A 16,509-nucleotide genomic window follows, 5' to 3' on the forward strand; every position below is an offset into this window, starting at 1 on the left:
AAAACATATTGCCTGATCAAAATATTTAATGTGGGGTCCTTTAACAAGAAAAACATTCACTACGTACATTTATTAAATATGGTAATGGTAAAAACACACAGATGGGTCAAAGTAAAACTATTTTATGTCTCTCAAAAAGTCTCATAACTCGAGTTTTCATTCCTGGGGAAATAAAGTATACATTGTTTTGTTTGTTGTTAACGAATAATGACATCTGAGGGTGACAACAAAACAATATGGCAACGTTCACTTAAATAGTCATGGCGTTTAACTTAACATTTTCGTACGATTGTCCACGCGAAGGGGAGACAAGGTACAGTCGCAGTTAATGGAACTATTATAAGTATAAACGCTAACGTACAATTAGCACAATGTATATAATGTCTAATATTGGATTCAACGCATGATGCGTGTTACGGTGCAATAGTGGCGCATGTGTATGCGGCGTTCGCCGGCTCACGTGGATGCCGCAACACAGCCTTGGCAGACTTCCTGAAAATAGTTCCATTAAGTACCGATTTTGTTTGTTACCGTTTGCTTCATTTAAACACGTCTTCAACGGGATCCTCGCTATAATCGTGCATTGTAGTTAAACGTGATACTGTTATTTTTCTGTTGCGTCGGACGCCAAGTGCTGTTACGCATGTCAAATATCCCTCCGCCATTTTTTGTCCCCTTTCAGACTGTTTTGGTCTTTTCGATGTTAGCAACGGAAACAGCCCGAGACAGCACTAAAAGCAAAAATTCCGATTACAAAATCATTTCAGTTGGATTAACGCAGCGCGTTGGCAAGAGGTTCAGCGCCGACATTTATTTCAGCAGAGCCGTTACCAGGTGTTGTCTTTTTTTAAGTCGTGTTTTTCACCCCTCTTCTTTTAAAAGCAATTGTACAGGTTGCTAATTGGGCTAGCTGAGCCCCGCTAGCTTGTTAGCATAGCATCTTCCTTCAAGACCCAGGCACGTTGACATTAGCGTGCTAGCTACCGGAGTTTGGGACTGTGATAACGGCGGCTGCTAAACTGTCACACACTAACCACGCAAACACACAGCTGTCCCGTCGCCGTCGAGAGAATTTGCGGTGCCTAACTGGTAATTTTAAGACACCGTCTTTTATGGGCTCGCCATGTCAATGAAGGCCGGTGGAAATCGCAGCAAGCCCGGCGGTGGCAACGCCGCTGGTGCCGGAGGAAGCGGCGGGGGACGACAGAATCTGGGCAGGTCGGTGCAAATTACAATCATTCAATGAAGCGATCAAATACAATGAGGCTTTGGCATGCCGGTGTCCGTTTCCCGGACGTGGTTATATTTCGCTAACGCCGGTGTCGTTTTTAAGAGATGACATGTCCGCCTTGTGCTTGTTTTTTGGGGGTGAAAGGAGTGTGAGGGCCTTGCGACGTGTTGGTCAGCCAGGGAGCAACCTAGTTAGCGTGCGCGGCCTTACCGATCGCCCCACGAATAACACGTTAACATCACCATTTCGACCGTATTCCGGGTTTTCCCACCCAGTTTTCCTCTGCAGCATATATGTGCACAGACCTCTAGTTGACTTTGCTTTGCTTACGTTAATTAGCCTTTTTAATGGCAGCGAGTGACTGAACGCACTGGCTTCGATGATTGCTACCCGAACGCATCATTTCACTCAGTCCTGCCTTTAACATTAAGGTTCAAATTCGTATTTTTCTTTCAAATACAATAACTAGGGCGTGGGGACGCGTATGTGGTTGAAGAAATGGTCGAGTAAGCTGTCAGTCAACCTTGACTTCGCCCGACTCATGTGAAATGATAATGTCCTTCAAGTGTGACTTTTAAACGCGATGCCCGAAGGATCAGGTGGTCGCATAGCTGTCAGCGAAATACATTCGTCCGCGGCTTCTTATTCACTCATTCACCGGCGCGGCACAGTACGCCCTGTTTGTTCCCTGCGTCGCTTTCCATTGAGGCCCTCTTTTTTTGTTGCTACGTTCAAATGCGTATTACAGAGTAGGAAGCTATTTATTCGATTCGTTCATAAGTAGGAGATTTATACGAGTCGATATTAGTGGAAAATGAAGCTTCATTTTTCACTTGAAGATGTTTAATGATAGCTAATGTCTATTGATTAATACTCAAGGCGAGTGAGCTTGCATGTGATTGCATACCTGGCCTCGTTCCCGGCCGATGAAAAAAGGTGCATTCTAGGACACGCTCAAAGAATAAGGTGCATTGTAAGGTGTGACTAGAGTTTGAGATATTAATGTATTTTGCCGAAAGAATGAGATGCATTCAAGGGCACAATCAATGAGGTGTATTTTCGGACGCCACACTAAGAAGTCAGTGCATTTTACAAGCGTGTGGTGCATTTGAGGACACAAACAATGAATGTGTATTCTAGGATGCGTTCTCAGCAATAAAGTGCATGCAGATGAATAGGGTGCATTTGAGGACACTCATTGAATACGGTCGCTTCCTGGAGGGAAGGGGTTTGAATCCGGGGGGAGGGGGTGGGGGGGGATTGTCTCCCGGTATAATGTTTTCCTCCCAAATTCCAAAACATGCGTGGCAGGTTAACTGTGGACTCTAAATTGTCTGTAGGTGTAAATGGGAGTGTAAATGGTTGTTTTATCTATTTGCACTCTGTGATTGGCTGGCGCCCAGTTTGGGCTGTACCCAACCTCTAGGGCAAAGACAGCTATGATAGCCTCCAGCATGGCTGTGAGGTTAAACAGGTTGGAGGATAAATGAATTCATGTGTACACACTGGCCTCAAAAAGAGAAATTTGAGCTGCCATGTTGCATTCATTTACCACATGCTGTTTGGAGACTTGGATTCATTTCCTTTTGTGTGTGCAGTCTACACTGCTTTAATCTCGGTTAGTTATCTACATGTGGGTCTCCTGGAATTTCTCTCCTTCCCTGTTACAGAACACTTTGATCACTTCACTTTGCTTGTAAAAACATGAGCGAGAACGTTTGTCACCTGTGGCATTTTCTTTTACAGGGGAAGACACAGTGGTAAAGGTCCCGCAGCGGTAAGCAACCTACTTCAACACTTTGTATAATCTAACTTTGTGGGTACACCGCTAAGTAATTTTGTGATGCTATTTCAGCGTAGATTATTATTATTTTTTTTTCCAGTGGTAACCTGTCAGGGCCCCAATTTAAAAGAGCAGCACTCTTGATAGATTTAGAGATGCTAGATATGTTCCCTACTTCTGCTCAAATGAAGTGAAAATAAAAGGGGTAAATATTAATGCCCTCGCATGTGGACAAGGAGAGCCACATTCTCAGTCAGCTGTTTATGGGAACAGGACAAATACAACATGAGAACACTCAAGGAGCCATAGCTTCTGTTGTCACTCTCTGGGCCACGCCCCTTCACGGCTTACGTCTGACGCGACTACAGCAGACGATAAAACCAGTTTATTTCTTTTCATGGTCTTATTTTTTATTATTTTTTTAATTCAAAACGGAACATATATATATATCTATATATATATAAACAGAAATAATTGATGGCACTTAAATTCATTGTAATGGGGGAAAATATCCGAAATGAATTAAACCAGACTGTATTTATATCCTCCCCAGGTCATTTTCAATGGCGTGTATGCAAACATGAGGATGGTCCATGTCTTGACATCAGTTGTGGTATGTTCACTGTCAAGATAACCACATGCATTCTTCAAAATTGTATGTAACCTTGACAAAGCGGTAAAGCCAGCAGTTTGAGATAGCATTGTATGACTCACAATTACTGTAAATGACTTAGTCAAGCTTGAGTTTCCTCAAAATGTCCACACGGCAATAAACAAAGCCCCAGCGATTCGCTTAGGCAGCTGCTTGCTTTAACAAATCGCATTGATCAGTCATCAGGGTGTTTCGTAGCAGATGGTTTCCAAACGTGTCTTCAGAGCGTGTGAATTGACTTTGACAATTCAGCGTTGTGACTGTGTGTATGTGTGAATAAATGTTCACCAAAGTGAAAATGTGAACTATGATTACAGGGGACCAAGTGTGAACTGAAGGTGAAAAACGGAGTGGTCTATGAGGGAGTGTTCAAGACTTACGGTCCAGAGGTAAGATGGCTGGCTGTGGTGGTTCGGTCCATTCCTTTCACACTGCCCTTTTTGGGATAAGGGATATGTGGCCCTTCATCTTCCATTTTAGAATGACACTTTGCTCAGTAAAACCCTGTGAGAACATTTTTGTTTTCAGCAAATTAAATGCCAGAAATCTGAATATGGGACAAAGTGGCGTCAGAACCACAGCAGCAATTTTGCCAGCTAAAACAGCACATTTGAGTAAGCCCCCTTGACTAAAAATTGATCGGTAGGAACTGCAATTGTGTCAGGCTGTTAGCATCAAAGACCGCAGTCATTTTTACCGATTAAATTGCCTTTGAAAAAAAAGACTTGACTGTCTTCTCAACTGCGTGCGCCAAATAAACGGCTACCCGGTCAGGGCAGAAACAAAGATTCCTCGAGCATATTTCTTTTTAACCATGGTACTCGAGTTACCGGAGGACTAATTTCCCTGCTAATTTGCATTTTTTATGTTCATCATCAATTTCTTAATAAGGTGCTCTGAATATGTATCGTAAATCATTCACTTTTCTCCACATTGCCAGCAATTTTACAGCATTTTGACTGTTGTTTTGGTTCGACAGAGGTCAACGCTCTACAAGATGAAAACCCAGTTTAGAGTGTGAGTTTTTTTTTTTCCCCCCCCATGTTTTTCCTAGTGTGACCTGGTGTTGGATGCAGCCCACAGGAAGAGCCCAGAACCGAGCACGGGCCCCAAGAAAGAGGACATTGTGGAGAGCATTGTCTTCAAGGCTTCCGATGTTGTCTCAGTGTCCTTCAAAGATGTTGATCTTAACTTTGCCAGGAAAGGTATGGAGCCGATTTTTCACTCATCAGCATTATCCTTATACGTACACTCGGCCTCGTCGATATTAGAACTCGTGAAGCATTCAAACGGTGAGAAGGCGACTTTGAATTCACTCACAAATAAACACACGACTGAGTGAATCAGTGCACACCCATGACATCCTCTATTGATGAGTGTGTATTCACTACAAAGTAGAGCCGCCGCTCATTGAAGACTAATCCCATCCATCGATTCGGCCGAAGTGAGGGCACTCGGCATAGACTGAATGACGCCATCTAATTCATCTTGACGTATTCAATTCTTTAAGAGTTATTGACCGTGTGCCAGGACAGTTTGGCGTGTCTTGGCGGAGTGATTAAGATGCAATAGACAATTGAATTATGTTTCTGAATGTAGCCATACAAAGCAATGCAGTTAATCATAATGTAGCTCACCGCTCTGTCATTCCATCTTCTGACTCTTTGCCACCTGTCTTTGTTCTCCCATGGTCTAGTTTCCTCAGACACAGGTAATATGTTTGTTTTATCCTCTCCCCTTTCTGTCTCGCAAACTGTCTTTACTTACATAATCAAACGTGTTGCAATCGCTCGTGCTGCCACTCTTACCCTGTGTGGTGATTCTTTCAAAGTCTCCGCTGCTTCATCTTACGGCTTCGAAATAAGGATCAAAAACAGTGGAACCTCCAAAGAAAGCCGCCCTTAAAGGCTCTAGGTTTTATTTCCCCCTTATGGTTCAATACCATCATTTGTGCAATTTCATGATTTCTTTTTGGGTTTTTTTCTCTGTAGAACCACATTGTGTGTCAGGGAGGAGCTCAGTTTAGTCTGGGTTGTTAGTAGAAGAACTGTTTTGATGGGTGGACATCAAGTTATTGTGTATTTTTGCCATACATGGCAGAGCTTCTTGCATCAGTAAAATGTTCAACTACTTAAAGGGTCATTTGTCACGGTTGGATTAGTTCTCAACACTTTTTTTCCCCTCTTTGGTTCTCTTGCAAATGTGTTCTATCCTTATTTGGTGTATTTACATTTTTGCTCTTGAAATTGGAATACGGTTAAGGTGACCAGTGCCCTAGAGCTATTTCTGTTTCCATTGAGAGGTTCCACTGTAGTTGAGCTTCATGTTGTTGCTTTCAGCGGAAGATCAGACAGGTTCCGCTATAAAGTTTTTACTGGAGAGTCTTGTAAAAAGACAGATTAGACATTTATACTCATGCCATCGATACGTTCGTGTAGACTGAATTTTGTAGTTGTGGTTTTAGTTCAGTGATACTAACCGAGTTTGAGAAGCAGTAACGTTTTCAACGGTTGACAGATGAGAATAGGGCCACGCGGGAGAGTAAGCCGACCGTTTCGTTTCCATTGAAAGCAACGGGTTGTAAACTCACTGTGAGGAAAAACTAAATTGCTCACTACCAATTAGATTCAAGTGGCAGAATTTTCAATGAGCCATCTGATTGACTGCATTCTAAACGCATGCTTGCTTTAGCTCCCCTTCAACCCCCCTGCGTGTGTGAAACGTCTATTTTCCATAATGGACAGCAGCCAGTCACAAAACATATTGGCCAGCTCTGCTTATGTAACAGAGACTAGTATAGTGCCTAGTATGTCAATAATGTGGCCCTTGTGCTTATTATTCTGTCCATTGTTAGCAGCTAGTACTTTTCTTGCTTTCGTGCTTAATCTTTTTCCCCGTCCACATTTTTCTGTTGCACGTTGCACTGACTATTTGATTCGTTTATTATTACAGTGACAACACAATGACATTTTTTGCCTCAACGATAACAACTGCACTAATTTGCAAGGCTTGCACTTTATAAGCACTATCTCAGTAGACCTTTATTTTGTTATAGGTTTTAATTTTCTTTTTTGTGTGGTTAGAAGTAGTCCCCCCCGCCCCCCATAGAAAATCCTGAAGGCATGTGTGCTTTTGTGCATAAGAAGTAAGCGTGTGGTTTCCCCTGCCTGTTTGTATGTCTGCAGAGCATAAAGGTGTATCCTTGCGTGTCTCAGATAACTTCACAGACTCCGCAGTGAGTGGCAGGATCAATGGCGAGCACAAAGAGAAAGATCTCGAGCCGTGGGACGGCGGCGAGACCCACAATTCCGACAGTCTCGAGTCCCTGGATACAGATGTGGTGAGAAACAAGATGCAACGCCGCAACAAACACTGATGGAGGCATCGCTTTTCCCCATGTGTGGAACATGAAGAGAAACATCTTCTTTATTTTTTGTAGTCAAACGGATGGGACCCCAATGACATGTTCAAGTACAACGAGGAAAAATATGGTGTCTTGTCGACATATGACAGCAGCCTGTCCACATATACGTAAGAATACCGTGCTCCTTACTTTTTCCCCCCTTCCTTATGAGAAATGTTTCTGGTTTTAATTTTCATGAATACATTTTTCACGTAGAATCTGCCATTTGTGGCACTTCATAGTTTGAGTTCACTGTGAAATTGGCACTTGTTCTTTTTTACTGTTCCAGACAATGAACAAAGAAATACAAGTATTTATCCATGGCCGTGTTCTAACCTGCCCTTGCTTGTCAGTGTCCCCCTCGAGCGTGACAACTCCGAAGAGTTCCTCAAGAGGGAAGCGCGCGCCGCCCAGCTGGCCGAAGAGATAGAAGCCAGCTCTACATACAAGGCCCGCGTGGCCCTCGAGAACGACGAGCGCTCAGAGGAAGATAAATTCACCGCGGTGGTGAGAGGTGAAAGAGAGATGCACTCATTGAGCAGGTGATACTTAGTTCACACGGTGACAGGTCTACTGGGCCCAAGGAGCATCGTATTGATCGGGTGCCTGTTTGCAGGGAGAACAAATACATTCCCCCGGGCCAGAGAAACAGGGAGGCCATGTCATGGGGGCCCGGACGTCAGAATTCCCCACGTCTGACTCCGAACTCAGCCGGGCCGTCGGCGCCTCGCGCGGGACTGCATGACTACAATCAAAGCCCAGGGGGCGACCAGAGGGTGGTGAACGGAGGTACGGCTGCTCCAGTTCTCACACACCTGTGATCCGTTGTGCTAGCCAATGTTTTCAGTGGGGAAAGCACCTACACATTTTCAGTTCACCTTTTCCCAACTGGTTTCCATCTTCCTTTCGTAATTTAAGTTTGTCATAGAAAATTAATAAAGACTTGTTAACCCTTTAAATGAATGATTTACTTTTTTTTTTTTTAATGCTATCATATTCACATTAACCTTACAGTGGGTCTCGACAATACCCAACGTGGTTACAAATGGCACACAATGAACTAGTTTGTGCAGCGGCGTAAGAAAGCAACGTCACAAGAGGGCGTTACTGTTACCGCCATCCTTACTTGGTCATTCCTTTGGTATGCATTCATGGCAAAGTAGTCATGCATATAGTGATTGTAATTAGGACATTTCAAGATTACAGACAATGCACAATCAACTAGTTTCCACAGCGGCGTAAGAAAACGACATCACACTATCTAAGGCATACTCGTGCCGGAGTCCACAGAGGCAGGCGTCCATGATGTTAATGCCAAAGTACGTAATTGGTGTTGACATAATAATCTTGGGTTCAAAATATCACCTTAGGACTTGCCAATAATCAAAATTCTAAAGAAAGAAAGAAAGAAAGAAAGAAATCTTCTTCTATAAAAAACCCTTTTAGTTTTGGCCAATCAATGACATTAACGCCAGTGTGCTAGCTACATCGCGGTCTTTCTCTTTAACAATGTTTGTGCTGTTTTTAAAAATTTTTTTTTTTTTTTTTTGCTTTTCTGTCTCAAGTTTAATGAATGGCATGTGCCTGTATGTTGTCGCTCTGCTCTTTTTCCGCTTGATTTGCTCATTGCATTGTGTCATCCTTGATCATTTGTCCTTCCCTCTTTTAGGTTCATCCCATTGGCCCTCACCCTGTCCATCTTCTTCCTCCCGTCCCCTTCCTCGCTACCAGTCCGGCCCCTCCTCCCTGCCTCCTCGGGCCACCACGCCCACCAGGCCACCCTCCAGACCCCCCTCTCGACCTTCCAGACCTCCCTCTCATTCATCCCATCCCTCCTTTCCCTCCCCTTCGTCATCCTCTTCTTCCTCCTCATCTCCCTTTCCCCTCCACGGGCCCTCGTCACCGGCCTCCACTCTGCCCAAACGCATGTCTTCAGAAGGTACCCCACGTCAATGTGGCGTAGACCTGGGCAAAGGCATGAGTTGAAGGTGGATGGATTGGTCTTAGCCCAAGAGTGACGCTTAACATGCCCTAAAGATTTCAGACGTTAACTGCTTTCAAAAGTCAATTTGCCCAGGTCTAGTGTGGATCAGCATCGTAAGATGACGTTAACTTCTGCGGAGTGATTTGGAATTTTTTTAGGCTCAAGTACATTTAAGTACCCCTTAAACAAACGGGAAGGTGATCTCCTCTTGATGGCAGTTATATTAAGAATAATACAAAAGTAAAAAAAAAAAAAAACATTTGTGCGCTTAAAGGATTATTCTAAATCTTCAGTAAAAATTCACGGATGGATCTTTCCCTATATGAATGCCCAGCACATGCGATCTGATGCAACTGCAATGACAAATCATTGCAGTGAGTGACGCTGAATCGCTGACAGACATCATTTGTAATTAAAGTTGCAAATAAAAGATGAGCACTTTGAGCATGTTGCTTGTACCAAGAACATGTTGCTACAAGTCCACGAAATAGGACTTGCCAGTGTGCCTGGTTTATCAGTTGATTTACTGTCTTAGTTTTGTCTACTTTGCACTGAGGGGTCACCGGTTCTTAAGCTGCACAACTCTGCTGATTGGTGAATCTGTTCTTTCGCACCTTACCTTTTCCCCCGCAACCTCCCGCGTTCCCCTCTCTGGTCACTTGGCTGCGCTTTGAAATGGTTGCTGTGTCTGCGTGTGATTCGACCGCTTTACTTGTACTAACAAGCATGTCCAACACTCCCGGTGTGACCATAGCTTCACCCTCCTTGACCTCTCAAATGTTTCTGTCACTGTAGGTCCGCCGCGGATGTCTCCGAAATCCCAAAGGACACCCCGTGCTCACAGAGTGCCCCCCAGCAGGACCACTAGTATGCCGCCGGGGGTGGATCTCATTTCTCACACTACGCCTGGCGACGTCTCGGTGACTCCTTCCAACAGAGGCAACTCCTCTGGAGGAACCTGGTCTTCTGTCGTTAGTGGAGGTATACGCCATGACGCTAGCAGACCATCTCTATTGGCCTCTACAATTGTACACATTCAAGGCTGCAGCAAACCTTATTTTCTGTCAAGTAAAACTACCCATGTCTTTTCCTCATCAGCTCACAGACCTCGCTCCCCGCGTCAGAACAATATGTGTGGTGCCTCCCCTTCCTCCGCATCTCTGCCTCAGACAGGAACGGCTCCCACCGAGTCTCTAGCCACACCGACGTCCGCTTCCTCCCCGACTGCTGCGAGCCCTGCTCCCAACATGGTAGCCTCTCTGTCAGGAGACGGTAAGGCTCCAAGCGAAGTCCCTTTCACAACTGCTTCATGCAGTATGTAACGTATCACGCAATTGTCTTACAGGGAAAGAAAGTCGCGTCCACGAGACGAGACAAACATCCCCCAAAGACGGCATGAAGGATAGTTCTTCCAGTATCAACAGACCTGTGTGTAAAGGTAGGCATAAGTCCTGACAGCCTTCAAACACACACAGAGGTTGTGTAACCTTGTCTAAAAGGGTTCTTGCTTTTCTTGCAGGTCCCCCCTCCTTGGCGCCTGACCACAGGAAACAAATAGACAATTTAAAGAAATTTAGTGAAGATTTTAGGGTGAGTGTCTTCCAGTGCCATGCTGAATCATTTTTTTTGTACCACGCAAAACTCTTTGTTGGTCCTTTCATTTTTCAGTTGCAGTCTAGTTCCAACCCGGATCCTGCCATGGACCTCGTGGTAACCAAGCCTCCAAGAGACTCTGCAGACAAGCCCAGCGACCTAGCCTCCTTGGACAAAGCATCCTCAGTGGGCACCGAAGACCACGGCGGCGCCACCCCATCCACGGGCGTTGTCAACACGAGTAAGCCCGGTAGCCCCACCGCGCTCTCCCCGTCTCCTTCTGGCCCGGAGCAGAAGAGGGCGGGCCTAGATGTGACGTCGCAGGGGGTTCAGACGACGGCCGTATCGACCTTTGGTGGGCCCAAGCATGAAGAGAAGGAGGACAAGAAGGAGGCGGTGCAAGAGTGAGTGAGACCGTAAGGAGGAGGCTGTTGAAACAGTTCAATCATGTCAATGATAATCTTGATCTGCATCTTTTCTTCATGCAGTCAAGTAAGAAAGTCCACCTTAAACCCAAACGCCAACGAGTTCAAGCCAAGGTTCAATGCTCAGGTGAGTGGGCTGCCCACCCCTCTGACAATCGGCAACAACCCTTTCATTGCTATCTATGTCCAGATAGTATAATGCAAGGGAATTTGCGAAGGACTTTTTTTTTCCCCCCCGCTCTCGTCAGCAGCCCAAACCAGCCAACACCCCGACACCCCCGCGACCTCAGGGCCAGCCTAGCCCCTCCATCGTGGTCCAGCAGCCCCCCGCTGTCTATGGCCAGCCGCTGTGCTTCCCCCAGATGTATCCTCTCACACCAGTTAGTCCCGGCGTACAGGTGAGACCCACGCCTTTTCGCAGCTGACCCTGCCGGGTGTGACGTAAATGCCCCGCTGGAATGTCAATGCCGAGGCATTTATCTCATGTTGCTTTAAGAACAACTTGGTGATCCAACATCAGACATATGTAAAGACATGCATTTTTCCTTTTCTTCCCCCTGCTCCTCATTCTCTCGCTCGCTCTCTCGCTCTCTTTCTCTCTCTCTCTCTCTCTCTCTCTCTCTCTCGCTCCATTAGAAAAGCATAATATGGAAGGTTTGTGAATTTTTCCTCAAATTTTCATTAAAAAAATCCTTTTATTTACTTTCTTTTTATCGAAACTCAATTAGCTTTGAGATGTTTTGCTTGCTTGTCAATTTTAACGCATTCAGATGTTGGTTTGCCAACTTCTTATTGCAATTCATCTCTTATAGCGTTAATGGTCATACTGCTAGGGGTTTATTTCTGCCACAGTAATAAAAGTGCATGGGGTTTAGTGACAGGCAGGTGTTAAAAAAACACACAAAGTAGAAAATGCATGCAATCAGGTAAGATGAAGCCTACAGTCAGACATGCTTGTGTCATTTCCGTTATTTGGTCCTTTTTTTTTTTTAAACTGTTAATGCTCACCTGATTAAGTATAAAGTAAGCGCATGAAGAATTCCATCAATTTTTATTTGATTTCTTGCTCCTTTCCATGCAGTCTCCTGCAATGTACCAGGTTCAGATGCCACACATGACTGTCAACCAGTCTAAACCGTATAGACCAGGTAAAGGTAAGAACAGCCTGGTTTTCTCTCCTCGTAGCACATCATCATCAAAGACTAAAGTCAAGGCTTTGCCTGTGTGACATTCCGTTGTTCTGCTTCTTGGCCAGTGCCCAACATGACCCAGCAGAGGTCGGACCAGCACCACCCGCCGGGCACACCCACCCTCATGCACCCGGCCACGGCGGCAGGGCCGCCGATCATCACGCAGAGCCCGGCCTACTCCGCCCAGTACTTCACTTGCAGCCCTCAGCAGTTCCCCAGTCAGCAGCTGGTCCAGCAGATGCCGCACTACCAGTCTCAGGTCTGTTTACTTGAAGTACCACTTGAGGTTTTCTAAAGTTGACACGACTGATATGTGCCCCACAGCCCACCACACAGAATGCGTCTAGTAGGTGGTGGGAATTTGCAATGTTTGCAAAAACAATAAATAAAAATTCACAGATGTCTGTGTACGTCGGAATAAAACGCTGCTTGCTTTCCACCTTGAGAATGCAGGTCAAAAAAATCCATCTGGAGCCTGGCCTTTCCCCCTTTACGCAGTCTCTCACTCCCAAAAGCTACACCTTCAGAATAGAACATTGTAAATCAGTTAAAATTACAGGACTCCTCATGTAGGTTTGTATGTTGGGTTTGTACTGCCCTCGGGTGGCCAAGGCAAATATGTGATCAAAAAAGACCTCACATTACATTCATCAAATAAACATTGTGTTCCAGGCGCAGCACGTGTTCAGTCCTGTGATGCAGGGCGGCGCCCGCATGATGGCGACGCATGCCCACGGCCAGCCTGGCCTGGTGTCTTCCTCCACCACTCAGTACCCAGAGCAGACGCACACCATGTATGGTATGTATGCCAAGCCCCCAGCCCCCTTCCATCCCACAATCCATCTTGACAGCGTGTCGTCTCCTCTCGTTTTTTCTCAGTGTCTCCTGGCCCCATGTCCCAGCAGTACCCTCACCCGAGCGCCACTTTGCACCCTCACCCCCAGCACCCCCAGCCCTCAGCCACGCCCACAGGCCAGGGGCAGCAAGGGGGCCCGCCTCAGCACGGAGGCCCGCCCAACCACCCGGCTGCCAGCCCCGTGCAGCACCCACAGCACCCTCAGGCGGCAGCCGGTGATGACATTTGCGCCCTCCGGGAGCTCCTTGGCGTCGGCTCGCACGTTTACTTACCGTGACTTTTGCCTTTCGTCTCACTCCTCAGCCGCCGCCGCCGCTGCTGCCCAGGCCCTCCACCTGGCCAACCAATCCCAGCAGCCCATGTACTCTGCTTTGGCCCCCACGCCACCCTCAATGACGCCGGGCCCCAACCCGCAGTCCCCGCAGGCGTCTTTCCCGTCGGCACAGCAGACCGTCTACATCCACCCGCAGCAGGTCCAGCACGGCTACAACCCCAACCATATGGCCCACGTGCAGCAGGTAAGCCAAACGACAATAACAAACTGGTAACGGTCACAAAAATGAGCCTCAGGCATTTAGAATCAACAAGAGGGTCCGCTTCAGCACGGTCCAGCAGAGGGATGCGTTAGGATGCCAGGTTTTGGTTTTACAATGTGTTCGACTGAATTGAAGAATACGTTCACGCGGCCATCTTGTGATGGAGAGGCCATAGCGGATTAAACCATCTGTGTGCTCTTTTGTCTCAGGCGCACATGCAGTCAGGCATGGTGCCATCTCACCACGCGCCACCCACCCACCCTCCAATGATGCTGATGGCCACGCAGGGCCCGCCGGGGGGCCCGCAGCCTCCCATGGCACAGACGGCCCTTAACCACATCCCCGTCTCTTCCACCACACCTTTCTCCTACCTGGCGCATCCGCAAGGTAAACAACCAAAACAAAGCACTTTTCCTCACTTGATGTTGGGCCATGTTCACGTGGCGTTGCCTGTCTTTTGCAGTGCAGGCTCATCACCAGCAGCAGCTGTAGATGGCAGCTGTAGATGGCAGATAGATGGCGCCAGAGAGCAGAAACGTCATTTCTCGAAGAGGATGAGGATTCCTCCTTCTTCCCTCATACCCCTTTCTCCTCCTCACCCGACATGTTTCCCCATCCAATTCCTTCCCTCCTTTCGTCTTTCCCCAGACAAGGCAATAAGAGAATGTTAACAGGTTGACGATGCAGTGATGTGTTTTAAGAGAAAACTAATCTATGAACGAAGAAGAATTAAACTGGAACTTTGTCTGCACCTTGTGTCGGGGTGAAAAGAAAAGCAACCCATTTTTGGACAGTATTAATGTTACTGTTGTGTATCGCTGATGCTGCTGCTACAAGACTAAAGTGTCTAACCAAACTAAAAAACAGCCAGCGACAGGGGGGATACAAAAACACGAGTGTTTATTTATGAGAAAAAAAAATGACGGTGATCACCACCCACCTCACACCTGACCCTAATGTAACTTTTAAGTTAAAACTTTTACTTTGTAGATAATATAAATAATTTAAAAAAATGAGCCAAAAAAACTACAAAATAAAAAAAGTTTTAAAAACTGAACTGACTGTGTTTCTTGAAAAATAATCTTTTGTGCTGAATGTAATAATCTTTTTTGCTGAAAATTTTAATGCAAATGCAACGTGTGAGAATTAAATTGAATTAATTAAAATAAAAATAATTAAAAAATACCCAATGTATTAACTATAAATTAATAGTATTAGAAGAAAAAGAAGTTGGCCTGAGATAAGAGTTGAACTGGGACCTCCCTAGCATCTGTGTTAACCAGTGCATCACCAGGGATTGCTGAAATTTACAACCATTGCATCACCAAGGATTGCTGGAATTTACAATTTGAATTGGAAACAATGCGTTACCATTGCAAACATGTGGAAGGGATTTTTTTTTCTATGAAATAACTGAATAGTCACTAAATTGTATTTAATCAAACTGGTAAAACCAATTGGCACTTTTTGATAAATCCCAAACCTTTGTATACTTTAACAAAACAAAGTTCATATTGTTCAGATATGTTAATTGTAACTACCTTAAGAATGTACTGGGTGGTAGGAGGCTTTTGTCTGGTTGTTTATTTCCCCCCCAAAAAAGAAAAAAAAAAGTCCAATGTACAGTTGATATATAATTTAGAAGGTTTACAACTGAGTGAAAAAGGATTGTGAACACAAAGACAACATCTTCATTCAAAAGCTCTGTGGTGGTGGTCTTGGGGTGGGGGAGCTTTACAGTGCTGAGGTAAACACAAACAGTATTGAGAACACATTCAATTCATTAATGGGAATTTTTTTAAAATCAACTCAATAGGCACAATGGCAGCAAACCATCATCATGGTCATTAAAAAAGTGGCTGAAGCCTTGAAGCAGGGCTGGGGAACCCAACGTGGGGCAAGTTGAAAAAAATAAAATATAACCTCAACTGTTACATATAGTTAAGAAAAAAAGCTTTAACCCACCAACGCTCATCATATTGAACAATAAACACTTGTCGTATCATATTTGTTCATTGTAATTTAGTTTGGCCCTCAGAGGACTAGAAAATATAAAAAGTTCCCCACCACTGGTTAAAAACAAATATATATATCGTATGAGAACATTGTGGCTATGTGGAATTAATATTGCACAACACACTATCTTTTTAATTAATTGAAGCAGAGACTCGCGATGACTCAACATGTTACAGTTGCAAGAACAACATCACTCATCCATTTTGTTGAAGTGCCAAAAGAAAACAACAACAATCGGATGTGTGTTAGTGTTAAGACATCCCATTGCTCGCAAAATAAAGCGTGGTGAACGTAGATTTTGTGATTTGTAGTTGTGGTGACGATGCACACCAAACAGTTAATGCTACTTGTGTGTGTGTTAGGAAAAATAACAAACCTAAAAAAGTAGAGTTGGACATGTTTAAAAAATATATATATAGATAGATATCTATCTATCTATATATATATATATATATATATATATATATATATATATATATATAAAAGACTCCCACGTTCATAAATCACCCAAACAAAATGTACACAAGCGTGATGGTGCTCAAATGCACGCACGAGGCACTTGGGCTCACAAATAAAGAAAATATTTCTCAACAGCCACCTTAGTGAGTATAAAGGGCTTTCATTCATCATTAACATCTATTTATGCCAGCGATGTATACTGACAGGTAGAAAAAGTAAACACTTGTCCATTGGATGACAGAAAACACAATTTGTATGTCATTTTTGGTTTGGTAGTATCCCATGCGATTTGAAAATCTAGATCAAATATGTGCATTGGCTCAATTCCGGTTGTGAACCAGTTCCAGTGAGCCCATTTTTGGTTCCATTTTTTTTTTCTGT

General features: G+C 44.8%; 1 protein-coding gene across 13 annotated transcripts; it reads left to right on the top strand.

The window, feature by feature from the left end:
- The first annotated feature begins 294 nt into the window (after positions 1–294).
- atxn2 (ataxin 2) lies at positions 295–14,710 on the top strand. Of its 13 annotated transcripts, none has more exons than XM_037258108.1 (27): positions 295–313; positions 1,136–1,218; positions 2,978–3,008; positions 3,568–3,627; positions 3,984–4,055; positions 4,721–4,871; positions 5,363–5,377; positions 6,852–7,006; positions 7,106–7,197; positions 7,423–7,611; positions 7,686–7,858; positions 8,739–9,008; positions 9,849–10,034; positions 10,152–10,325; positions 10,399–10,491; positions 10,573–10,643; positions 10,722–11,050; positions 11,135–11,198; positions 11,320–11,469; positions 11,708–11,725; positions 12,153–12,225; positions 12,327–12,520; positions 12,934–13,060; positions 13,141–13,332; positions 13,418–13,635; positions 13,863–14,040; positions 14,117–14,268. In XM_037258108.1, the coding sequence occupies exons 4-27, from the start codon at positions 3,595–3,597 to the stop codon at positions 14,143–14,145; spliced, it is 3,246 nt and encodes a 1,081-aa protein (XP_037114003.1). In that variant the 5' UTR covers positions 295–313; positions 1,136–1,218; positions 2,978–3,008; positions 3,568–3,594; the 3' UTR covers positions 14,146–14,268. The 13 variants fall into 13 exon arrangements, with proteins under 13 accessions (XP_037114003.1, XP_037113999.1, XP_037113997.1 ...); XM_037258107.1 differs by lacking the exon at positions 295–313 and adding an exon at positions 489–834; XM_037258104.1 differs by lacking the exons at positions 295–313; positions 1,136–1,218 and adding an exon at positions 488–834 and having other exon boundaries at positions 6,882–7,006.
- The last annotated feature ends 1,799 nt before the right edge of the window (positions 14,711–16,509 follow it).

The sequence above is a fragment of the Syngnathus acus genome, chromosome 9 (genome assembly GCF_901709675.1).
Source record: "Syngnathus acus chromosome 9, fSynAcu1.2, whole genome shotgun sequence".
NCBI classification, from domain to species: Eukaryota; Metazoa; Chordata; class Actinopteri; order Syngnathiformes; family Syngnathidae; genus Syngnathus; species Syngnathus acus.